Genomic DNA, 25,698 nt, shown 5'->3' with positions numbered 1-25,698 from the left:
TGGGGCAGTTTACTCGAGTGAACCATATGATGTGATAGTAAAAAATGATGTAAATAGAGACAATTGAGTTAGAATAGGGAAAATAGCTATTTTGGAATTAAGTAAGAATTAAAATTTGAGAAACTTTTTTTTTTTTTTTTTTTTTTGAGATGGAGTCTCCCTCTGTCACCCAGGCTGGAGTGCAGTGGCACGATCTTGGCTCACAGCAAGCTCTGCCTCCTGTGTTCATGCCATTCTCCTGCCTCAGCCTCCCGAGTAGCTGGGACTATAGGCGCCCGCCACCACCCCTGGCTAATTTTTTTTTTGTATTTTTTTAGTAGAGACAGGGTTTCACCGTGTTAGCCAGGATGGTCTTGATCTCCTGACCTCGTGATCCACCCGCCTCAGCCTCCCAAAGTGCTGGGATTACAGGCGTGAGCCACCACGCCCGGTCTGAAAAACTTTTAACATCTAAAACTGAAATGCAAACTCTAGGGTCAGTTCTTCTCACCTCATTATTTTGGGCACCTTTTGTTTGAGAGACTAGAATGAAACAAGAAATGGCAGCATAAAAGTTTTTATAATTTCATGACACAGCAGGATAAAATAACTTGAATATATCTCTGGTTTTACAAATAAAATTTCTTTTATTCTTATCGATTTAATTTTTTTAGGGCAAGATCTCACGTCGTCACCCAGGCTGGAGTGCAGTGATGTGATCTCAGCTCACTCTAGCTTCAACCTCCCAGGCTCAAGTGATCGTCCTGCCTCAGCCAGCCGAGTAGCTGGGACCACAGGCGTGTGCCACTATGCCCAGCTAATTTTTGTATTTTTTGTAGAGATGGGTTTTACATTGTTGCCCAGGCTGGTCTTGAACTCCTGGGCTCAAGCAATCCGCCCACCTCAGCCTCCCAAATGCTAAGATTACAGGCATGTGCCACTGTGCTTTGCCAAAATTTTTATACACGTGCACAATGCCTATTCCTTAGCACTACGGTTCTCTTAACTGTGACCCCTGGGGGATCCAGGGTGCAAGGCCAAAGCTATTTTTACTCTGTTAATTTGCACCATGATATTATGATGGAGAAAACTGTTGATTCTCTAGCACTGACTCTGAGCACAGATTTTTAAAAATACTCTGTGTGTGAGGCAAGAGGTGCACATGAAGCAGGCCTGCGTAGAGAAGTGTGACAGCTATCTGGAGAAAAAGCACTGTGTAGTGCTTTGAACGGGGAGCTGAAGTAGCCACTGCTTTGTGGACACAATTTTTATTAAAATGACAACTGAAAGGCACACTGAGATGGCCACTTTGCCCAGAGTTTTCGTTTGTTTGGAAAATATAGTTACTTTTTATAACATGTAATGGGTTTAGTAATTTTAATTAAATAACTATTTACATAGTTTCTGAGTTTCAATTTCTAATGTCATTAATACTGATAAACAGGACCTACATAAAGCAGAGCTCTTTGGGGGTCCTTGGTATTTCTTAAGAGTGGAAAGGATCCTGCCAAAATGTTTGGAACTGCTGGTCTAGGAAATGGACATCCAAGTGGGTGGCAAAGAGTGTTTTCATATGTCTTCTGTTTAATTTTTAACCCATTTGTAATCACATATATACAATTGTTCAAATTTATAGAATGAAGCAATATCCTTAGAAGAAATAAGAATTAGAGTAGTACAAATGCTTGGATCTCTAGGAGGACAAATAAACAAAAATCTTCTGACAGGTAAACTTCTTTTAAAATAAATAACCTCTGTAGATGTATTTGTGCTTTTATTTGGATGTATCCAGGTCATAATATATTCTGAATATTTACTCCTATATGTGATTTATATATTTTAAATAAGATTATAAAGAATAATATCTTGCCTAATGAAATTCTTTGACTGTATCCATAAAATTGGAATAATTCAGTATACCAGTAGAATAGATGTTCTAGCTTGACTCGTTAAGAATGTTATCCAGTTTGAAACAATGTAATTTGATACTCTTTTCCATGTGAGTGTTAGGAATTCCAAGTTAATCTCTTTGAGATCCAATATTGTTAATATTTTGATATTTTTAGAAATTTTTCCAAATGAGAATTACCATATTTGATTAGTAGGCTGCGTGTGGTGGCTCACGCTTATAATTCTAGCACTTTGGGAGGCTGAGGTGGAAAGATTGCCTGAGCCTCAGGAGTTTGAGACTAGCTTGGGCAACATCATGGCAAGAAGCTGTCTCTATTATTTCAATTTAAAAGAATCCACTTTTTTTTTCTTTTCTTTTCTTTTTTTTTCTCACTCTATTGCCCAAGCTGGAATGCAGTGGCATAATCTTGGCTCACAGCAATCTCTGCCTCCCAAGTTCAAGCGTTTCTCCTGCCTCAGGCTCCTGAATAGCTGGGATTACAGGCAGACGCCACCATGCCTGGCTGATGTTTTGTGGTTTTAGTAGAGATGGGGTTTCACCATGTTGGCCAGGCTGGTCTTGAACTCCTGACCTCAGGTGATCCCCAGCCTCTGCCTCCCAGAGTGCTGGGATTACTGGTGTGAGCCACCGTGTCCTACTGTGCCTGGTCAAAACTCTACATTTTTGATTAGTAAAAATTCCCCTGTATTTTTACTTTTGAAATTTGGTGTTAATACTAGTGAGTTTTGGTTATTTAGGGAGTTAGAGCCTGTATTTGGGAAGTGTTTTAAAGAGGTTTTTTTTTTTTTTTGAAGACAGAGTTTTGCTCTTGTTGCCCAGGCTGGAGTGCAATGACGCGATCTCGGCTTACCGCAGCCTCAGTCTCCCAGGTTCAAGGGATTCTCCTGCCTCAGCCTCCCTAGTAGCTGGGATTATAGGCATGTGCCACTACTCCCGGCTAATTTTGTATTTTTAGTAGAGACAGGGTTTCTCCATGTTGGTCAGGCTGGTCTCGAACTCCTGACCTCAGGTGATCTGCCCGCCTCGGTCTCCCAAAATACTGGGATTACAGGCATGAGCCACCACGCCAGGCCGAGATTTTTGTTTTTAAAGTAAAAATTTTGTTCATTGACTTTCTTCCACAGAATAAGTAACTGACTGAATTTGGATGTTAAACATTCGAGACTATTAGGCTTGTTTAAAAGTAATTTTGCTTTAAATTAAATCGAGTGATTTCTAATGTAATTACATATCTGAGGCAAAAGAATAGGGAAAGGTGAATGAAGTGCTTCACTTTAATAGAATGTAGAACTGGTGGCATTAGAAATGTTTTGATTTGTGAATAATTCTGACAGTAATAAAAAGAAAAAAATGTTTTGTTCTTTTTAAATCTTTTCTAACAGTCGCTTCCTCTGATGAGATGATGAAGAGCTATGTGGCCTGGGACAGAGAGAAGCGGCTGAGCTTTGCAGTGCCCTTTAGAGAGATGAAACCTGTCATTTTCCTCGACGTGTTCCTGCCTCGAGTCACAGAATTAGCGCTCACAGCCAGTGACAGACAAACTAAAGTACTTCTATTTTTTATTTCACCCATTATTTAGAGCCTATTGCTTTGAAAATACATATTGGTTAGGATATGGAGAACACATTTCAGCCATTCCAATATTAGTAATTTTGTATATTCTGTAATACAGTAATTAGAAAACTACTTATTAGAAGTCAGTGTCATTGAGAAATGGAATTTAAACATAAATCGTCTTAATAGATAATTGGGCTGGGTGTGGTGACTCATGCCTGTAATCCCAGCACTTTGGGAGGCCGAGGCGGGCAGATCACTTGAGGTCAGGAGTTTGAGAGCAGTCTGGCCAACATGGTAAAACCTGATCTTTACCAAAAATACAAAAATTAGGTGTACTGGCGCGTGAGTGTAGTCTCAGCTACTCGGGAGGCTGAGGCAGGAGAATCGTTTGAACCTGGGAGGCAGTGGTTGCAGCGAGCCGAGATTACACCACTGGATTCCAGCCTGGGTGACAGAGTGAGACTCCATCTCAGAAAAAAAAAAAAAAAAGCCTTTCAAAACGTTAATATACCAAAAGCTTTTCTTTGTATAAAATGCAATATAAAGGGCATTTAGAGTGATATTTCGTCTCTGCTTGGTTATCCCCTTAACTCTGGGAGTTTAGAAACAGATAATCTCGAATTTTCTTACAGGCATATGTTGGTGATACTGCAGGTTCAGCTCCAGACCACAGCAATAAAGTTAACATCTCAGTGTAGCGAATCACACTAGTTTTTTGGTTTTTCAGTACATGTAAAAGTTATGTTTACACTCTATGTGGTCTGTTTAGTGTGTAATAGAATTAGAACTTTGTATACATACTTTAAAATGCTTTATTGCTTAAAAATGCTAACAAAGTGAGCACATGCTGTTGGAAGAATTGAGCCAATAGAATTTTTCAATGCGGGGTTGCCCCAGACTTTCAATTTGTTAAAAAACACATTGTGTCCAAAGCCTCATAAAATGAGGTATGCATGTATTAATTTGTAAATTTTCTATAGTGCTTCAAAAAACATTTTTACTAAAAGTGATAGTTGAAAATGTGCTAACAGATGAAGCAAAGTTATACAGTTCTTTAATATGGCCACAGTGAAATATACTTCTCAAGAATGTAGTGGTGTCAGTTTCTAAAGCTTTAAATTTTAATTTTTGTTCTTGGATAAAAAACAAAGTGAACAGAATCATTAGTTTTATACAGCAAGAAATGCTAATTCCAGTTAATTTATATTTGGGTTACGTGATAGTTATGTGCAATGAAATTTTTCTTCTTAAAGGGCTAAATTGAGTGACATTTCACATATTCTCTCGTCTTCAACGTGATAACTTAGACGTTGCTGACCTCCTGGTCTGTTTTAGGTTGCAGCCTGTGAACTTTTACATAGCATGGTTATGTTTATGTTGGGCAAAGCCACGCAGATGCCAGAAGGGGGACAGGGAGCCCCACCCATGTACCAGCTCTATAAGCGGACGTTTCCTGTGCTGCTTCGACTTGCGTGTGATGTTGATCAGGTGAGGGCTTTGAATCTGAAACATTTGTAACTGAAACTTTAACCGAAACTTTACCTGAAACTTTTTAAACTGAAACTTTAAAAAGTTTGGTTTGTCTAATTCAGTAGTCAACAGAGCAGTGGAATTACCTGGAGATCGTTAAGAATGATACTGCTCCCTGGCTGCTACCCCAGGTGCTCTGGTTTAATTGGTCTTGGGCGTGACCTGGGCACGACCTGGGCCCCAGGACTTCTAAAAGCTCTCCCCTCCACTTTCAGTGTGTCTCGGAGTTTGGGAATCGCTGTTGTAGTTAAAAGTTACTGAGAGTCCAGGCATCTGAAGGTGAATTAGCTGTCATCCCTCTCATGGACAAACATAGTCTTTCACAGAGGGAAGAAGAGAGAAATAACCATGGGCTGGGCCTGGTGGCTCACACCTGTAATCCCAGCACTTTGGGGGGCCGAGGTGAGTGGATCACCTGAGGTCAGGAGTTCAAGACCAGCCTGGCCAACATGGTAAAACCCCCGTCTCTACTAAAAATGCAAAACTTACCTAGGCGTGGTGGCCAGCTACTCGAGAGGCTGAGGCATGAGAATCACTTTAACCCAGGAGGTGGAGATTGCAGTGCACTGAGATCACGCCACTGCACTCTAGCTTGGGAGACAGAGCAAGACTCACTCTCAAACAAAAAAAAAAAAAAAAAGAGAACTAACCATGGCTGACAAGTGGCCTGTACTATGACTTTATGGACAAATCTTTCACTGCTGCCATGAAGCAGAAAAAGGTAAGAAATCTTCTCAGTTCATTTTATGAGTCTAGCATGACCTGAATATCAGGGTATACACGTAAAAAGGAAAATGAAATGCAAAACTCATTCATAATGCAGTTGGAAAATTCTGTGGTATACATGTGTGGGTATAGTCCAGCAGTAAGTTCAGATGCACTGTTATTAAATAGAGTTCATAGTGAAAACTGGAAACTTACCACAGAAGTAGATTTAACATAGCAGTGAACCTCTCTATGGGAGCCTGGGAGGCATTTGGCAACTCCTGATGAAATAGGAGTAGTTTCACATGATGTTTAATGTGATAGAATGTTTGCCTGAATCTTGCAGCCAGGTCATCCTCTGTGTGAAGTACTGACACTCCCTTGCACTTCCACCCAGCATGGGAGCACGGCCTGTTTCTGGGAGTGGTCAGTGCTTTACTTGGAGTTAGTTGTTTCCATGTTTAGCATCCTAACCTCTCAAGGTCTGTGAGTCCCCTGAGGGCATGGGCAGAGCCTGGTATTCCTTGCTCCCTCTCCAGCATCTACCCCAGCACTTGGCACTTGGCAATTAAAAGACACTTGTCAGGAGGCCAGTAAGGCTAGGACATCAGCCCCACTAACTATTTGGGAGACTCTATTCAATACTGTAGGATAAGAAAATCACAGAAGGAATATTAGGAAGGAGAAAAGATTACTATAATTGTTTCCAAATCTGGAAGGCCCAAGCGTAAGCATATTAGCTGATAAACTCTAAGAATTAATAAAGGAAAAAGCTGATGAATTATAAACACATAATTCTCATTATCTGTTTTCATATGTTATTCTCATATATTTCATATATTAGTATTGACCACTTGGAAAATATGTCTATAACATCTTGCTCATAACAGCATAAAAAAAAATCTAGGAATAAACTTCAATGTGCCAGGCAAATGTATTTTATGAATATAGAAGATGAATAGCTTATGTACCTGAGTTAGACATTATTGAAAAAAAAGTCAGATTTCCCCAAATCAATTAACTCTGGTGTAATTTCAGTAAAAAAATCCAGAATTAATTTTATTTTTGAACTTAAAAATAATCTGAAGGAGTAATTACTTGAGCCTAATAAGCAAGACACATTTTGAAAGGGTAGTGTACTGGAGGGAGTCTAGTGTAGCAAATGTTAAAAAAGGGCCTTATGGAGTATAAGAGGCTGAACCAGTGCACAGATGGCTCAGTGGGAGAGGTAGGTGCTAGAAAGTGTGTATATGAAAATTGTGTCTATGGTAGGGGGCCATTTAAGTGGGAAATGGGTCATTTAATAAATGATATTAGGTCAAATGACTAACATGTTAAAGAAAAAATTTTGACATTCGTTAAAGATGTTAAGGAAAACTACTAAAGGGGAGGCTACTCCAGTGGGCTTTTACACTGCTGGAGAGGGATTGGGCTGTACTCCAAATACTTATTGACCAGGGAGATTGATAGCCAAGGAGCAGGGTCAGGGTCAGTGGATGGAAAATCACTAAGAGGAATATTGGGGGAACCATCCCCCAATATTTCATCGTAGGTTCTTTTCTATTTTCCCTAAGGGTCGGCCAGTCTGAGAAATAAAGAGTACAAAGAGAGAAATTATGCAGTTGTGCCTCCGGGGGTGACATCACATATTGGTAGGACTGTGATGACAACCTGGAGCTGCAAAACCAGCAAGTTTTTATTAGGGATTTTAAAAGGGGAGGGGGTGTACGAATAGGGAGTAGGTCACAAAGATCACATGCTTCAAAGGGCAATAAAGGTCACAAGGCAAGGTAAAATTAGAATTACTGATGAGGGCCTACGTCCCACTGTGCACTCATTGTCTTGATAAACATCTTAACAGGAAACAGGGTTCGAGAGCAGACAACTGGTCTGACTAGGATTTACCAGGCTGGAATTTCCCAATCCTAGTAAGCCTAAGGGTATTGCTGGAGACCAGGGCATATTTCATTCCTTATCTCAACTGCATAGGACAGACAGTCTCACAGTGGCCGTCTATAGACCTACCCCCAGGAATGCATTCCTTCCCCAGGGTCATTCCTTGCTGGGAAAAGAATTCAGTGATACTTCTCCTCCTCGCACATCCATCTATAGGCTTTCTGTGAGAAGAAAAGTATGGCTCTGTTCTGCCCGACCCTGTAGGCAGTCAGACCTTATGGTTATCTTCCGTTGTTCCCTGAAAATCGCTGTTATTCTGTTCTTTTTCAGGGTGCACTGATTTCATATTGTTCACACACTCATAATTTACAATCAGTTTGTACAACAGTGGTCCTGAGGTGACGTACATTCTCAGTTTACGAAGATAACAAGATTAAGAGATTAAAGTAAAGACAGGCATAAGAAATTATAAGAGTATTCATTGGGGAAGTGATAAATGTCCATGAAATCTTCACAATTTATGTTCAGAGATTGCAGTAAAGACAGGTTTAAGAAATTATAAAAGTATTATTTGGGGAACTGATAAATGTCCCTGAAATCTTCACAATTGATGTTCTTCTGCCCTGGCTCCAGCCAGTCCCTCTGTTGGGGTCCCTGACTTGCCGCAATAGAGAAAACATCAGGCATAAAGAGGATTGTGGCTAAACCAACCTAAGAGTGTTATGGCTGAAGATGGGCCAGGGTGACCAAACACTGCCTGGGAGCTGGTGGGAGATGACGAATTAGATTATATATCAAGGGGAGAGGGGTTTTCGCTGAACTGACCCACCAGAGTTCTTGGTAAAATTGGACTAATAGAGATGAACATGGAAGCCCAGAAGTCAAGGCCTAGTTGAGAAGAGTTCAGAGGAGCCAGACTAGAGTTAGGGTAAGGAAGAGAGTCTTTGTCACAAGTGAAGAAACTAATTGTAAATCAATAAGATTTGGAAGGAAAAGCAAACTGTAAATAAATTACAGAAAAATGTAATGACTACATAGCTGTCTGTGTATGTCTTTAGGTCTTTAGGTCTTTTTTGTTGATAACACATCAGTTTATAATATAAAAATGTTCAAAGATAAAAATGAACCTTCACGTCACCCCTTTCACATGCTTGTTCCCTGGGAAAAGATGTTAGATCCTCTGGAAAGTCTGGAGAATGTCTTTGTAATAACACATCTTGACATGTGCATAGATGTTTTGTTAAGAAAAAGTAGACTCGTAGCATTTCAAAACGTTTTCTTCTGTGTGCAGTGTGATTTCTGCTCCTTGGATGGATTTCATTACCGTTCCATAATCGGCATCCTTCTGTGTCTTTCTATAAAGTTTGTACAGATAGGGAGATACATAAAAGTGTTAATGTATTGATAGTTTTGACCTTATAAATGTTTAAGACTACTGAATGGCACAAAACCAACATTGTAACATATACATAACGTGCAACATACTACTGAAGAAATCAGATTTAAAAGCAGACAAATGTATAAAGAAAAAAATAGGCAGCTCATAAAAGAAGAAATGTAAATGGCCGATGGAATGTATCTTAAAATAGTCAACCTTTTCGTAAACAAGGAACTTCAAATTAAAATGATTGGCTACTGTCAAGTATTTAAAAGATGGACAATGTTTGGTGTTGCCAAGGGCACAAGGAAAGGACCCTGTGCGTCATGGTTGGTGGGGCAACGCAGGCACAGTGCTCTGCAGCTGGGCTTGGACTGGGTGACCACAGCCCTGGCCTAGCAACTTCCTTACAACAGAGCTGCTTAAACAGTGTGCTCAGGACTCTCCACTCTGCGTGGTAGTCATAATTTAGAAATACTTGCATTTCTAGCAGTAGGGTTCTGCTAGCTGGGTTGTGGTACGTCCTTAGTTGAGGTACTGGGCAGCTAGTGAAAACACTGGTAGAGTGCATATGTTTACGTGGAAAGTACTCTAAGAAGAAACCAGGAGCTCTGCCTCCTTGGCAGATTTATTTTTATTTTTACATGTGCATATACACATATTTAAATATATATAAATTGGCTAGGGGTCAGGAGTTTGAGACCAGCCTGGCCAACATGGTGAAACCCTGTTCCTACTAAAAATATAAAAATTAGTCGGGCGTGGTGGTGGACACCTGTAATCCCAGCTACTTGGGAGACCGAGACAGGAGAATCACTTGAACCCAGGAGTCAGAGGTCGCAATGAGCCGAGATTGCACCACTGCACTCTACCCTGGCCGACAGAGCAAGACTCTGTCTTAAGAAAAAAAAAAAAAAAGTATATAAATAAAATATTTTGAAAGTTGACAGTAGTTAGTTACCTTTGGGATGTAGGACTGTAGAGGGATGGTTTTCTATAAAGGGGTATGTGTATATTATATATATATCTAGCTATGTATACATGTATTAAAAAACTTCTGTACTAAGAATAAAACAGTATGATTCTTTTGTGGGGAAAAAAAGTGATGCTTTAAGACCAGGTTAAACTTTCAGACTGAAAGTTAAGACCCTTTCATATTGATTAATCTTCAAAATTGCTTCATAGAGGCCAGTGAAGGTATTGGGGGAAAAATACCTTCAAAGACTGGAAAGACTATTTGGAATAGTCTCTGAGTTGCTTATTCTTAGCCGTGGGACATTTTGCATCATTTTTGAGGTGATATTAACTACAGTATGGACCTCTAATATCAAAGTACTTAATTGGTGAGCTCAATAACTGTGGGGAATAAAGGTTGGCTCAGTGCTCCTATAAAAACCCTGGCCTCTGAGGCAGAAATGTACAGGATACCAGTGTAGGGAGTGTTCGCCTTAACTTACACCACAAGCATTTTACTTTTTTTGACAGAGTCTTACTCTGTCTGGAGTGCAGTGGCACAATCTTGGCTTACTGCAACCTCCACCTCCCAGTTCAAGCGATTTTCCTGCCTTAGCGTCCCAAGTTGCTGGGATTACAGGCGACCACCACCACACCCGGCTAATTTTTGGATTTTTAGCAGAGAAGGGTTTTCACTGTTTTGGCCAGGGTGGTCACAAACTCCTGACCTGAAGTGATCTCCCCTCCTCAGCCTCCCAAAGTGCTGGGATTACAGGCGTGAGCCACCGTGCCTGGCCATTTTAATTTTTTTTTAGATGCGGTGTCCTTCTGTCACCTATGCTGGAGTGCAGTGGCACAATCATAGTTCCCTGCAGCCTCCACCTCCTGGGCCCAAGCCACCCACCCGTCTCAGCCTCCTGAGTAGCTGGGACTACAGGCATGTACCACCATGCCCAGCTAATTAAAAAATAACTTTTTTAGAGACAAGGTCTTGCTATGTTGCCCAGCATGGTCTTGAACTGGCTTCAAAAGACCTTCCTGGCATGGCCTCTCAAAGTGCTGGGATTACGGGCATGAACCACTGTGCCTGGCCAGCATTTTACTCTCATGTATAATGAGGATTAAATCTGTAGCAGTTTGTCTAGCTAATTGATTTGATCCACTTCTCTTACTGCCCCAAGATGGCCACATGGTCACACCTCTACCAGGCCACTAGATTACACTTCCAAGCTTCCAGGAAGACAGGATCTCTGCCTTCTTGGGCATGGATTTACTTGTCAGAAGGGAGGAGCCCAGGCCTGGAGACATCTTGGATTTTACAAAGCCGGGGAGTACGGGACTTCTGGCTCCTGGAGAGGCTTTCTTTATGTTCCAGAAGATTAGACCTAGGATCCTTTTCATCCCATCTCCATAGAGGTTTTTATCCTTCCTTTTGGCAGCAGTGGGAGAGGCAGCTTCCTCTTTGTCCTATATATAAACAGATTAAATCTGTTTTTCTGTGTTCCTCCGCTGTGGTACAGGCTTTGAATTTGTGTATATAGCACATTGATTGGGTTTTCATTGTGTCACCACAATGGGGGACAGTTAGGCTGTGGGGAACCACAGGGTTATTATTTGCTTTGTATAATAGTTGAATGGCGAGGATCTGTCTGTAATCCAGGATATCTTGTGTGCATGTTCAAGATCAAATGAATAAAGATGAGCATTAAAAACCCAACAATATCTATCCTAAATTGTCCTCCCAATCAGAGAAACAGGGAGCTTCAATTGCATATTTTTCTTTGCTGGACTCTTCATCATGGGATTAAACTGGAAAAGGAAACTAATGGGACTGGGGATGGTGGCTCATACCTGTAATCCCTGCACGTTGGGAGGCTGAGGCAGGAGGATCACTTGAGGCCAGGAGTTGAAGGCCAGCCTCGGCAACATAGTGGGACCCTGTCTCTACTAAAAAGAAATTTTAAGTTAACTGGGTGTGGTGGTACATGCCTGTAGTCCTAACTATTCTGGAGGCTGAGGTGGGAGAGGACCACTTGAGCCTGAACTAAAAAAGGAAACTAGTACAACCATGGTAGTAGTATTGCTTAATTTTATACTGCAAATGGCATTTAAATGGAAATCTTTACAGAGTAACATTTCTTTAACATGAAGGGAATTAACTTTAATGATATTCTTTCTTCAGGTGACAAGGCAGCTGTACGAGCCACTAGTTATGCAGCTGATTCACTGGTTCACTAACAATAAGAAATTTGAAAGTCAGGATACTGTCGCCTTACTAGAAGCTATATTGGTAAGTAATAGTTGATTCTTTTCCTCTTATTCCCATTGATTAGTTGTATTTGATGTTTGTTTATTTATTTATGATTTTGAGACAGAGTCTTACTTGGTCGCCCAGGCTGGAATGCAATGGCATGATCTTGGCTCATTGCAACCTGTGCCTCCCAGGATCAAGCAGTTCTCCTGTCTCATCCTCCTGAATAGCTGGGACTACAGGCGCACTCCACCATGCCTGCTTAATTTTTTGTATTTCAAATAGAGATGGGGTTTCGCTATGTTGGCCAGGCTAGTTTTACTGCTAACTTCAAGTGATCCATCCACCTCAGCGGTGAGCCGGGCACAGTGGCTCATGCCTGTAATCCAACACTTTGGGGGACCGAGGCAGGCAGGTTGCATGAGCCCAGGAGTTGGAGACCAACCTGGCCAACATGGAGAAACCCTGTCTCTACTAAAAATACAAAAATCAGCTGGGCGTGGTGTTACACACCTGTAGTTCCAGCTCCCCAGGTGGCTTAGGCATGAGAATTACCTCAACCTCGGAGACAAAAGGTTGCAGTGAGCTGAGGTTGCATTACTGCACTCCAGCCTGGGCGACAGAGTGAGACTGTCTCAAAAACAAACAAACAATATGAAGAATTTCTGAGCATATCCAATTTTCTCCTATACTCAGATTCAATAACTAAAGGGCCCTGGAAACAGCAGTTCACCTTTTACACAGAACTCTCTTGACACAGAGAAGCAGCGTCTTAGCATTTGGTCGCCATCTCACTGAGGGCAGAGGCAGTGAGGCCAGCTAAATTCTAGTGTCTTGATGCTTATTTTACTATAATTTTTGAACCTGTGCAAATAAGTTTATGTCACCTGCACAGTCCTGGTTATGCTGCTGGCAGTGTACTCTGAGTATGACCTTTCTTTGTAGTCATGTTAGGGGCAGGGGAGAGTGACTGAACATTCGTTAGGGTGGTGACATAATTAAACCTGTAGTTTAATTCCCTGCAGTGTCTACCAGTGAATCCTACCTATAATAAATACAGTTAGTTAAAATTAATTTATGGCTTATTTGCATTCAGATGGTTTCATTATCATGTTTCTGTTAAAAAGTTTTTATTTTAGTAGTTTTCTGTTTCTTTTCCCCCTTTTGATCCTTGAAGGTAGATTAAGAGCTTCAGAAAGAAATCTGATAAGTAAAATGAGATAGTTGAGGAAAGAAAAGGTAAAGCAGCAGCATGAACTCAGTAGCACAGCACTCAAGTGAAGGAGGGCTGTGGGTTTCCTGGTGAGAGCTGCTGTTCCCTGCATCACCATATGGCGCCGGTGACCTCTGCTCTGAGAAGCAGGAAGCACCCTCTCCTCCCATTCCCGTGGCTTGTGTTACCTTTTTGGATTCTAATTACCTCTGCAAGAAAGGATTTGTGTATAGCAAATAACTGGAAGTGTTAGGCAGAACTCTCTTATTTCAGTGTTGAGTGTACATTTTCAAGTTAAACTTTTCCTTTATAGATCTGAGAGAGCGTCATGACTAGAAAGAAACAAAGCATAAAGTAGAATGCATCTCTGTGTGGTCGTTGGTCAAATGTCCATAGCTGTTTTCGGCAGGGCCTTTATGGGGGCTGCTCTTCATGTGTCCATAGGATTTTCCTTTATGGAGCAGTACAGTTTCTTTGGAACTTCTTATTCTCTTTAACTTCAATATGCAAAGCGTCTCGAATGCTGTTATGGGGTAAAATCAACAATCAGAATTCCTCTGAAATTCTTAGGATATAACCATTTTGTTTTTTTTCAGGGAGGGGAAAGATTGTTTTAATTAAAATTTTCTCTCCCTTCACGGCTTTTCAGTTTATTAATTTGTTTAAAAGAAAATGTTTTCATTATGTCAGAAAGAAATAGTTATATAAGCCTAGATTCTGGATACACTATGGAGATTGGTTTTACTAATGTTTATTTTTTTCTTGACTAGTGCTGTAAATTAATTTTTAACCTACTTTAGTTAGGCTTAGAAATAGACCAAGGGTATTCAGTTGTCAGTGGTTATAAAAATTAGTAAAATCAAGGTCTCTTTGTTTTGTTTCAGGATGGAATTGTGGACCCTGTTGACAGTACTTTAAGAGATTTTTGTGGTCGGTGTATTCGAGAATTCCTTAAATGGTCCATTAAGCAAACAACACCACAGCAGCAGGAGAAGAGTCCAGTAAACACCAAATCGCTTTTCAAGCGACTTTACAGCCTTGCGCTTCACCCTAATGCTTTCAAGAGGCTGGGAGCGTCACTCGCCTTTAATAATATCTACAGGGAATTCAGGTTTGTAAAGCTACACCACAGGGAAGAGAAACTTGTGGTTTTGAAAAGTGACTTGGAGTTTCACTCTGTGTATTTGTGTGTCATATATCCTGCATTTAGTAAGTAATTATATGCTGGATGCTGTGCTGTCTTCTGAAAATTAAAAACTGAATTAAAATTCAGTTTGCACTCCAGAAGCTTGGAAACTGCTGAGAAATGCATATAAACACTGTCTCGGCCGGGCGCGGTGGCTCAAGCCTGTAATCACAGCACTTTGGGAGGCTGAGACGGGCGGATCACAAGGTCAGGAGATCGAGACCATCCTGGCTAACACGGTGAAACCCCGTCTCTACTAAAAACACAAAAAATTAGCCGGGCGAGGTGGCGGCGCCTGTGGTTCCAGCTACTCGGGAGGCTGAGGCAGGAGAATGGCGTAAACCCGGGAGGCGGAGCTTGCAGTGAGCTGAAATCTGGCCACTGCACTCCAGCCTGGGCGACAGAGCAAGACTCCGTCTCAAAAAAAAAAAAACACTGTCTCAGCCATTTTGGAAATGCAACAAAAGACGCACATACAGGGGCTTTGGGTTTCTCAGAGGAGGAGTAGCTAATCCGGGGTGAGCAGATAAGCTGTGGCCTCTTGCTAGGGTTTATATTGGAAATGAGACTTAAAGGATAAATGGAAGTCAGCCAAGGCATTTTAGATCAAAGTTAGTGGGGTGGTGGGGGGTAGAGATAAGAAACAGGAAGGTGTCTGAGGCGATAAAGGCCTTTGAGGTTTGGAGGCAGGTGTTGTGAGGCTGGTGAGGAGGGCTCTGCCTGCAGTAGCAAGGAGCGTAGGTCACCTCTAGTGACAGAGGGTCTGTGGAATAGTGGGTGCAGGGAGAGATGCATTTAGATTTCCTCCTAAAATCCACTTGCTGGCAGCTGTGTAGAAGGTGGGTCTGAGTAGACTGAAGACTGGGACACCAGTGAAGAGGCCATTTCAGAGGTCCAAGAAAAAAGACAAGTGGTCACTGACCTAAGGTAGTGGTGTTCATTCATTCATCCAGCATTCCTTATTAGGAATATTGTGTACCACATTTACCTGTGTAACTTCACATCCTGCACATGTACCCCTGAACTTAAAAGTTGAAGGAAAAAAAAATGATGTGCCAGGCCTGTGCCCATGTTCGAGGTATAACGATACAACCCTTCATGAGGGTTACATTTCAGAAGGACATGTAGATAATAGCCACATAGGCAAATGAGCAGTTCTGCAGACTCAAGGGACAGAGGCACTGGTGTGGAAACAGAGCGTGTGTTGCCTCTTTGGTTCATGTAGCTTTTTCTTGAGGAAGTATCTTTGAGAAGTATTTTAGGTTGTTTCATGGTTTTTCTTTTTTGTTGTTGTTGTTCTTTTGTTTTTGGAGATGGAGTCTTGCTCTGTTACCCAGGCTGGAGTGCAATGGCGTGATCTCGGCTTGCTGCAACCTCTGCTTCCCGGGTTCAAGCGATTTGCCTGCCTCAGTCTTCTGAGTACCTGAGATTACAGGCGCCCACCACTACACCTGGCTAATTTTTGTATTTTTAGTAGAGACGGGGTTTCACCATGTTAGTCAGGCTGGTCTTGAACTCCTGATCTCAGGTGATCCCCGCCTCAGCCCCCCAAAATTCTGGGATTGCAGGTGTGAGCCACGTGCCTGTTTCATGTTTTAAAACACTGAGCCCTTTTATTCTTTTTTGTCTGAGACAGGGTCTTGCTCTGTTGCTCAGGCTGGAGTGCAGTGGCAGGATCATGACTCACTGCAGCCTCAACCTCATGAGCTCAAGTGGTCCTCCTGCCTCAGCCTCCCCGGTAGCTGGGACCACAGGTGTGCACCACTGCACCCAACTAATTTTTTTTTTTAAATTATTTGTAGAGACAGGGTGTCACTTTGTTGCCCAGGCTGGTCTCGAACTCCAGGGCTCAAGTGATCTTTATAGGCATGCACCACCACACGCAGCTGAGCCTTTAAAAAAAAAAAAAAAAAAAAAAAATTTAATTAATGTGTGCCTTCTTTAATTCCATTCCTTTTCTTTGTCCTTTCTGCTTTATTGTTTTCTTAGGCGAGGTTTCCTATTCTTTATTTTTCAGGGAAGAAGAGTCTCTGGTGGAACAGTTTGTGTTTGAAGCCTTGGTGATATACATGGAGAGTCTGGCCTTAGCACATGCAGATGAGAAGTCCTTAGGTACATTTCGCTTCAGTGTTCTGTCTGCCTTACAGGTCTGAAAAGTTTCCCCAATGAGGAGTTAAGGCTCGTGTGATTCTCTTATAAGGCTTCCGCCCCTCCAAGAGTTCTATAAATTAATAAATGTGAAGAGAAGATAAGCCCCTTCAGTGCCTCAAATCCAGCTTGTTAATGATTTTTTCATGCCCTCATTCTCTTTGACTCACCATATACTCCTGGTGGCCATTGAGCTTGACCCTGGTTGGTTGCAGATCCTGCCCAGGGCAGGGGAGACGACGAAGCCAGTCAGACACTATGATGCTATGATGTGATGACAGAACATGGAAAATGTACAGATATGGTGCTGAAGAAGCTGGATGTGATAACCACAGAGATGTGGTCAGTGCTTCTGCACTCAACTCGTGATCGTTTAGAAAGTAGAAAGTGGGTCTCATTACAGGACTGTGATAAAGTTGTGTCATCCATGATGAAAGAATATTATAAAGATACCAAGTCAGAAGTAGGCTAAAATAGCTAAGAGAGTAATAAATGATTATAACTAAATTCTATGCAAGAAGCTTTTAGGAACTACATAGAGTTGTTGAGCTAGAAGACTTCTTAACTCCCCGTTGGTGATGTAGTTGGGGCGCAGAGGCCCAGGCATGTCAGTGACTGAGAGGGCCACACAGCTGTGCCAGGACTCTATCACTGATACAAGTCTTGACTTATTTTATTTTATTTTATTTTATTTTATCTTATTTTATATCTTATTTTATCTTATTTTATTTTATTTGTTTATTTTTTGTGATGGGGTTTTCCTCCTGTCCCCCAGACTGGAGTGCAATGGTGCGATCTCAGCTCACTGCAACCTTCACTTCCTGGGTTCAAGTGATTCTCCTGCCTCAGTCTCCTGAGTAGCTGAGATTACAGGGGCCTGCCACCACGCCTGGCTAATTTCTGTATTTTTAGTAGAGATGTTTCTCCATGTTAGCCTGGCTGGTCTATAACTCCTGACCTTATGTGATCCACCTGCCTCAGCCTCCCAAAATGCTGGGATTACAGGCGTGAGCCACTGCACCCGGCAACTTTGTTTATTTTTTAAAAAGACAAACTGAGCTCTGTTATCCTTCATGTTGATAGTCTACTGTGGGCAAAAATGTTTAAAATTTAGTCCTCATTGTCAAATAGCTTAAATTTGCTTTATCTAGATTTCCCATATAGGTGAATTTTTTCAATAAGTGAAACTTTTTTTGTGATCACTGACATATTTAAAAAAACATAGAAAGAAAACTTTTTATTGGTGACACAGGTCAAAATAAGATGTATAAGGCTCCTTTCCTAAATAATTCCAGACTTCTCTGGGTGACTTCACCATCTTACCTCTGTTGTCCTTCTCCAGAGGCTGTATTACTAAACGATACCATAGTTTATCCTGCGTAGGAAGGGAGGTCAAAGGACTTATACCCCTTTAAAATAGCCACAAATTGAAGTCCACAGGCTCTGGCCTGGTATGTGGGTTTTGTAATACCTGCAAGGTCTGTTCCATTTCAGGTCCATTAGGAGAAGCTGTGCTTTGGGTGGCCGAGATGGTGGTGGTACAGTTTCTAGTTAGGTGTGGCATTGCTTTGTGTGTGTGTGTGTGCATACCATGCTATCCTGCAGTCTTAAATACGGGTTTTGTGTTCATTTTTGAATATGAAATGTGAACCATTTATCTAAATTTATTGTTCTTAGGGATGAAAGCATTAAATCTATAGTAAAATTACCTTTTCAGTTAAAAATTTAGGCCAACAAATTTATAATACAAATTTAATAATAATCAACTATATATGCCTTCTTTGGAAATATGTCTTTGTACTTGAGAACAGGTACAATTCAACAGTGTTGTGATGCCATTGATCACCTATGCCGCATCATTGAAAAGAAGCATGTTTCTTTAAACAAAGCAAAGAAACGACGTTTGCCACGGTAGGTGATCTTGCTTCCTTTTCCGTCTTTTCCCACAACATAAAACTAATTCTCAGCTAATAAAGGACAACCTGGGATGGATCTGTGGAAGTATAAGGAATTACTTCCTAAACAAGGAATGTGTGGAAGTACGAAGAGTTCGTTTTCAAAAAACGTTAAAAAGCTTTGTGTTTGAAAATACTTGATTTAAGGGATAAGGTGTAAGGTATTTGATCTGGGTTGAGATAGTAGATACAAATTGAAAATTAGTTTTGTAATGGACGTTTTATTTAATATGCACTAATTTTGAATATGTTTTGATGTGGATGATTTGACTAGAATATGCATGAACCATTCAGTAAATTTTGAAGTGTATGAACTGAATGTTCAAATAGTAATATCTTGACAGACATGGAATTATAAAATTAGAAAATGAAACTGCTTAGAGCCAAGGCTGGGGTGTTGGCCAGTGGTTTCCAGTTTTTGCCCTTACTCCATCCCAGTGGTGTTGCTTTCTTCAATAGGGTGAGTGCCCTCCATGAGCCCCTCCAGATCTCTGCAGGGTGTCTGGGGACGTCTATTGTCCATGATAGTGACTACCACTCTGGAGAAGCACAATTCTGTGTGTGAACTGGATTAATATTTTCTCTGTTGTTTTAAAGTTGATTCTTCCAGATTCTACTATTAACTTACGGTATCGGTTTAATTCATTGGTTCTAACTTGAGCATGCATTAGAATTGCCTGGAGATCTAGTTAAAACACAGATCGCTGGGCTGGCCCCACCCTTAATTTCTGTGTACACCTGGGGTAGGGCCAGATAATTTGCATTTGTAACAAGTGCACAGGTAATGTTGGAACAGCTGTCCAGGGACCACACTTTGAGAAGCACTGCTTTACAAGGTACGTTGCAAAGGAAACGTGAAAATACTTAGTGCTGTTCTTTTAAGGAGAACTTTTTAATTTTTCCCCACATGAAAAAATGAACATGAGCAGCATTTAGGACCCCTTTCACCTATGTTATTTTGATTGCACTCTAATTATAATAAATTAAAAATAAGTTGAATGCCTTTTAGTGAGGTTTCTACGTGTATCTGTGTGATAAAGATGACTTTATGATTTCTAGAGCCTTGGTAGCTGAATGTTGCATGTTGGAGAGGGACTAATGACAGTATGCTGTCTCTCTGCAGAGGATTTCCACCTTCCACGTCATTGTGTTTACTGGATCTGGTCAAGTGGCTTTTAGCTCATTGTGGGAGGCCCCAGACAGAATGTCGACACAAATCCATTGAACTCTTTTATAAATTCGTTCCTTTATTGCCAGGTATGGTAATCTATATGTCTTTAATTTTACTACAGTTTGCTTTATTATCCCATTTAAAAGAAGCAAAGAAGAATTGAGTAATTGGGTGATCATTGCAGTTAACATGATATTCAGTTAAGATTCAGAATGTTAACAGTTGATGAGTTAATGCAGTTCTATTTCAGCATGTGATTAATAAGAAATTGCCAGCGTCCTAAGTCTGAATAATCTCAAATCATTATGATGTTAAAGGAAAGCAGTGAACCTGTGCTTTTCAGTAATTGCTAAACCATTAAACTGCTTACAGACTGAAATAATTTCTCAGGAATAAATGTGTTGTTCAGTTTTGTCCATTAAGTCCATACCCAGGTTTGATAGCTTGGGAGTGGGGAAGCTGTGCTCAGGACAGATCAGGTCCTGCCTTCCCCCATTGTGGGCTGTCACAGCCCCATGCCATGCGTGGAGAGCGCCTCGGGTGAGATGGGTGCGCTGGTTCCTTGGCAAAAGTTGGAGTGGAGTTCTCTCTGGGCTTTTTCTTCATGGAACAAGAGGAAAAAAGTTACTTTAATAATTTCCGGGCTTCTAAAACTTAGAAGGACTCTAATTTTTGTTATACTATAGGATATATTAGAATGTTATATACTACATATTATATACTATAGAGTATGTTTAAATACATACTGTAATTGAGTTCAATTATTTTATATACGCTATATAAAGTGTAAATTTACTGTACTATATCATTTTACATACATAATAGAAATGTGTATCTGTGTTTTAATTTAGATAATTATTTAAAAAACATTAGCATTTAAAAAAAATTTTTTCCCCCCGGGACAGAGTCTTGCTCTGTCACCCAGGCTAGAATGCAATGGCACCATCTTGGCTCACTGCAGCCTCTGCGTCCTGGGTTCAAGCAATTCTCCTGCCTCAGCCTCCTGAGTAGCTGGGATTACAGGCGTGTGCTACCATGCCAGGCTAATTTTTGTATTTTTAGTAGAGACAGGGTTTCACTGTGTTGGCCAGTCTGGTCTCAAACTCCTGACCTTGTAATCTGCCAGCCTCTGCCTCCCAAAGTGCTGGGATTGCAGGCATGAGCCACTACGCCTGGCCTAGCATTTTCAATTTGCTTAATGTGTTTAGCTAACAGTTTTTTTTTTTTTTTTTTTTTTTTTTTTTTTTTTTTATGTTAAGTCATTCTCACAGCAGCCTTGTGAAATTTCTCATTGAAGAGTAGACCAGTGGCTGGGGAAGGGCTGGAGGGCAGTGGGAGGCACTTTTCCTATATTTAGTAGAAATCGAGACCCTGATAGCATGTTGGTAGAGCTGCTTATGGGCAGACCACTATCTCACATTGAGTCTGTGACTCTGGTAGTGCATGGGATTTCTTGTGTCCTCAGCTGTATTGACCACAGGCATTTCTAGTGCTATTCTCTTCTAAGTTGCCTATGATACGGACCTCATGTATTCTGGACTAAATAGAGTTCCACCTCTCAGAATTGATTTTGTTGGACAAAGGCTTCTAGGTAGTAGGTGAGCCTTGCCCTTCTTCCAACAGGTAATTTGTGTAACATTAAGGAGCCTTCCTTGATTTATCTCTTCTGTGGCCTTCCAGGGTGTAACCACCTTTCTCCTTTGGTATTTTATCCCCCAGTGGGTATTTTTGTTTTCTTTTATTTTTTTCCTTTTCAGTTTTAGAGACAGAGTCTCACTATGTTGTCCAGGCTAGACACAAACTTCTAGGCTCATGTGGTCCTCCTGTCTCAACTTCCTTAGTAGCTGGTACTGCAGGTGTGCAGCACCTGTTTGTTTTTAAGAGACAGGGTCTCACTCTTTTGCCCAGGCTAGGTTGCAGTGACATGATTATAGTTCACTGCAGCCATAAACTGAGCTTAAGTGATCCTCCTGCCTCAGCCTCATGAGTAGCTGGGAACACAGGCGTGGCTACCAGGCCTGGCTAATTTTAAAGTTTGTTTTATAGAGGTAGGGTCTTGGTATTAATATGTTGCCCAGGCTAGTCTTGAGTCCTGACCCCAAGCAGTCTTCCTGCCTTGGCTTCCCAAAGTGCTGGGATTACAGGTGTGAGCCATTGCATCTAGCTTCCTTTAGTTGTTTTTAAGTGTCTGTGTCAGGTGTCTCTTTAGCTCACTGTGTAGCAGCAGTCCTGGGTACATGAACACCCAGATCAGTAAGACGACAGGTGCAGGGTTGTCCCTCTGACGTGTGTCCAAGAGAGACAGCTCCTGGTGGCTTCTGAATACTGAGACTCAGTGTGGCCCAGGCCCAGAAATAGCAGGTCTTCAGTGGAGACCAAGGAAGAAGTAGGGCTGGGCAGGCTCCCCAACCCCAAGCGTGCTTGTCTGCGTCTTCAGCTTCTCTCTCTAGTTGTGATGTTCCCTTGGCTGCTCTTTCTCGATCTGCCTTTCTGTGTCCTTTCTATCATTTTCCTTCTGTCGCTCTTGAGGTAAAATTTAAATACCTTACTATTTATTTTTTGCTCATTATTACAGATTTCTTTGTCTCCTCTTAGTGAAAATAACAGAACATTACAGAATATTCCTCCTCTTAATATACAAAATGTTCTCTCTCTTTTTTTTTTTTTTTTTTGAGACCGAGTCTCACTCTGTAGCTGAGGATGGAGTGCAGTGGCGTGATACTGGCTCACTGCAACCTCCACTCGTTTAAGCAGTTCTTCTGCCTCAGCCTCTTGAGTAGCTGGGACCACAAGCGCGCACCGCCATGCCTGGCTGATTTTTGTATTTTTAGTGGAGATGGGGTTTCACCATGTTGGCCAGGCTGGTCACGAACTCTTGACCTCAAGTGATCTGCCCATCTCAGCCTCCCAAAGTGCTGGGATTATAGATCTGAGCCACCACCCCCAGCTGAATGTTCTCTTTTTAATACATCAGAGATAACGTTTTGAATTCTTCATTGGAGTCAGAATGATTTGACATTTTCGGTGCTACTGATTTCAGAGCATACAAAATGCAGTTTTATGTATTTGTCTTTTCAATTTAGAAGAAGTTTAATATTTAAAAGAAAATTTCTTGGAAAAAACAGCTTATTGGATTCTCTTATTTAACAAACGCTGCACTTATGTGTGGTAGATGTTATTCTAAGCACATGTTCAAATATTAACTCCTTTAATTCTGCTAATCTTTGTAACTGTCCAAGAGGTAGATATTATTGTTCTCATTTGCAAATACTGTTTTGTGACTTAAAGGAATAATGATTTTTAAATAAAAAGGCAGGGGAAAGAGTATTAGTATGCAGCTACTCCAAATGGTGTCCAACTGTTTTTATAATGTTTAAGGAACCTGAAGAGAATGGCTGTGTTGGAAATACATTCTTGGAAGTTATTACAGTGAAACAAATTGAATGCATAGTAAAATGAAAAAAAATTGTCCCATATCATTTTGAAATTTTAGGTACGAAGATTAGATTAAAGAAATGTAGGTATGTGTGTGTATTTTAATTTTGTTTCTTTTTAAAGGCAACAGATCCCCTAATTTGTGGCTGAAAGATGTTCTCAAGGAAGAAGGTGTCTCTTTTATCATCAACACCTTTGAAGGGGGCGGTTGTGTCCAGCCCTCAGGCATCCTGGCCCAGCCCACCCTCTTGCACCTGCGGGGGCCATTCAGCCTGCAGACCACGCTGTGCTGGCTGGACCTGCTCCTGGCTGCGCTGGAGTGCTACAACACTTTCATTGGCGAGAGAATTGTGGGAGCGCTCCAGGTCTTGGGTAGGTCACCCTTGCCTCCTGCTGGTGTATGTCATGCTGCCAGGGTCACCCTTGGCAGAGGCTCTGCCAGGTCAGAATCCCAGCGACATGACAATAGGTGCTGTGCGGCCGCCTTGCCCATGCTTTCATGTCACCTTACCACGAGGGTTCCTTCCTTCACACTTCAAAGTTGACAAATACAGTTTTTCTCATAGTTTTATATAATTGAAAAAGTTATACTTTCTGGTGTGTTGTAAATGTTGACATTTTAAATACACAAAACTGTATTACTTTAAAAAAATGTATTCCATGAACAATAAATACTGTAGCAGTTTTATATACAGCATCATTGGCTTTAAATTATAGCTGCTTTATTGGAAATTTTGCAGAGTCCCTGAATTCATATTATCATTTCATACCCTTGAAAAGATTTTATCCTAAAGTATTAAGTTTTTTTGCTTAAGATTTTGCTATATCCCTATCTATGTCTTTTTAATGAAAAGATGTATATGTTTAAAGATTCCTTGGCTGGGTGCAGTGGCTCTCTCCTGTAATCCCAGGACTTTGGGAAGCCAAGGCAGGAGGATCACTTGAGCCCAGGAGTTTGAGACCAGCCTGGGCAACATGGCGAGACACTATCTCTACAAAAAATACAAAAGTTAGTCAGGTGTGGTGATGCACAGCTGTGATCCCAGCTACTAGGGAGTCTGAAGTGGGAGGATCGCTTGAGCCTGGAAGGTTGAGGCTATAGTGAACCGTGATTGTGCCACTGTACTCTGGCCTGGGCAATAGAGTGAGACCCTGTCTCAAAAAAAATTTTTCTTCTGTGTTATGATTACGTTTATTATTAGTGCACATTACATTTTTTACTGCCACAACAAATATAAAAATTTTGATAATTGTTAGATATAAACTGTAAAATTATGTGGTTGGAATTCTATTTTTGTATGTATAGATTTTAGTATTAAAAAAACTTGTTCATGGCTGGACGTGGTGAGTCACACCTGTAATCCCAGCACTTTGGGAGGCTGAGGCAGACACATCACTTGAAGTCAGGAGTTTGAAACCAGTCTGGCCAACATGGAGAAACCCCATATCTACTAAAAATGCAAAAATTAGCCAGGCGTGGTGGCAGGTCCCTGTTAATCCCAGCTACTCGGGAGGCTGAGGCAAAAGAAACGTTTGAACCCTGGAGGCGGAGGTTGCAGTGAGCCGAGATCACACCAGTGCACTCCAGTGACTCTGTCTCAGAAAATAAAACAAAACAAACTTGTTCACATAAATAAGTGCCATATTTGATTTATTCTAAAATGTACATTTTCCCATATTTAACAGATCCATGGTTGCAGTGTGTCTTACAATCCAATATTCTGTTGGATTCAAGGATATCTGGTTTTTGAGAATAATTCTTTTTTTTTTTTTTTGGAAATGGAGTCTCTATCGCCCAGACTGGAGTGCAATGGCACGTTCTCGGCTCACTGCAAGCTCCACATCCCGGGATCATGCCATTCTCCTGCCTCAGCCTCCCGAGTAGCTGGGACTACAGGTGCCCACCACTGTGCCCAGCTAATTTTTTGTATTTTTAGTAGAGACGGGGTTTCACTGTGTTAGTCAGAATGGTCTCTATCTCCTGACCTTGTGATCCGCCCACCTTGGCCTCCCAAAGTGCTGGGATTACAGGCGGGAACCACGGCGCCTGGCTGAGAGTAATTCTTAATGTAAGTTATCTCAGTTCTTGGAATACATCAAAATGCATGTTATCAAAATTATTTTTAATGAGATCAGTTGACAGTTTGACTTTCCTTAAATTATGTTGGAAACAAAGAATTAGAAACTGTGAGACTTACAAAAAGGCTTTCTTTTTTTTTTTGAGACGGAGTCTGGCTCTGTTGCCCAGGCTGGAGTGCAGTGGCCGGATCTCAGCTCACTGCAAGCCCCGCCTCCCGGGTTCACGCCATTCTCCTGCCTCAGCCTCCCGAGTAGCTGGGAGTACAGGCGCCCGCCACCTCGCCCGGCTAATTTTTTTTGTATTTTAGTAGAGACGGGGTTTCACCGTGTTAGCCAGGATGGTCTCGAT

The 25,698-nt window shown here is 41.3% G+C and overlaps 1 protein-coding gene across 4 annotated transcripts in view; it reads left to right on the top strand.

Moving 5' to 3' along the window:
• The window catches only part of PRKDC (protein kinase, DNA-activated, catalytic subunit), a 189,868-nt gene that overhangs the window by 42,567 nt on the left and 121,603 nt on the right, over positions 1 to 25,698 (top strand). For all 4 annotated transcript variants that reach the window (XM_015145330.3, XM_015145328.3, XM_015145329.3 and 1 more), the window contains exons 23-31: positions 1,616 to 1,706; positions 3,274 to 3,437; positions 4,784 to 4,936; positions 12,094 to 12,201; positions 14,260 to 14,486; positions 16,579 to 16,673; positions 18,521 to 18,620; positions 19,788 to 19,921; positions 23,394 to 23,642. In XM_015145330.3, the coding sequence (XP_015000816.2) occupies positions 1,616 to 1,706; positions 3,274 to 3,437; positions 4,784 to 4,936; positions 12,094 to 12,201; positions 14,260 to 14,486; positions 16,579 to 16,673; positions 18,521 to 18,620; positions 19,788 to 19,921; positions 23,394 to 23,642 (1,321 nt within the window). The remainder of the gene's footprint in view (positions 1 to 1,615; positions 1,707 to 3,273; positions 3,438 to 4,783; positions 4,937 to 12,093; positions 12,202 to 14,259; positions 14,487 to 16,578; positions 16,674 to 18,520; positions 18,621 to 19,787; positions 19,922 to 23,393; positions 23,643 to 25,698) is intronic.

This window comes from Macaca mulatta, chromosome 8 (assembly GCF_049350105.2).
Source record: "Macaca mulatta isolate MMU2019108-1 chromosome 8, T2T-MMU8v2.0, whole genome shotgun sequence".
In the NCBI taxonomy this organism is placed as follows: domain Eukaryota; kingdom Metazoa; phylum Chordata; class Mammalia; order Primates; family Cercopithecidae; genus Macaca; species Macaca mulatta.
This window is presented reverse-complemented; position numbering and strand designations above follow the sequence as displayed.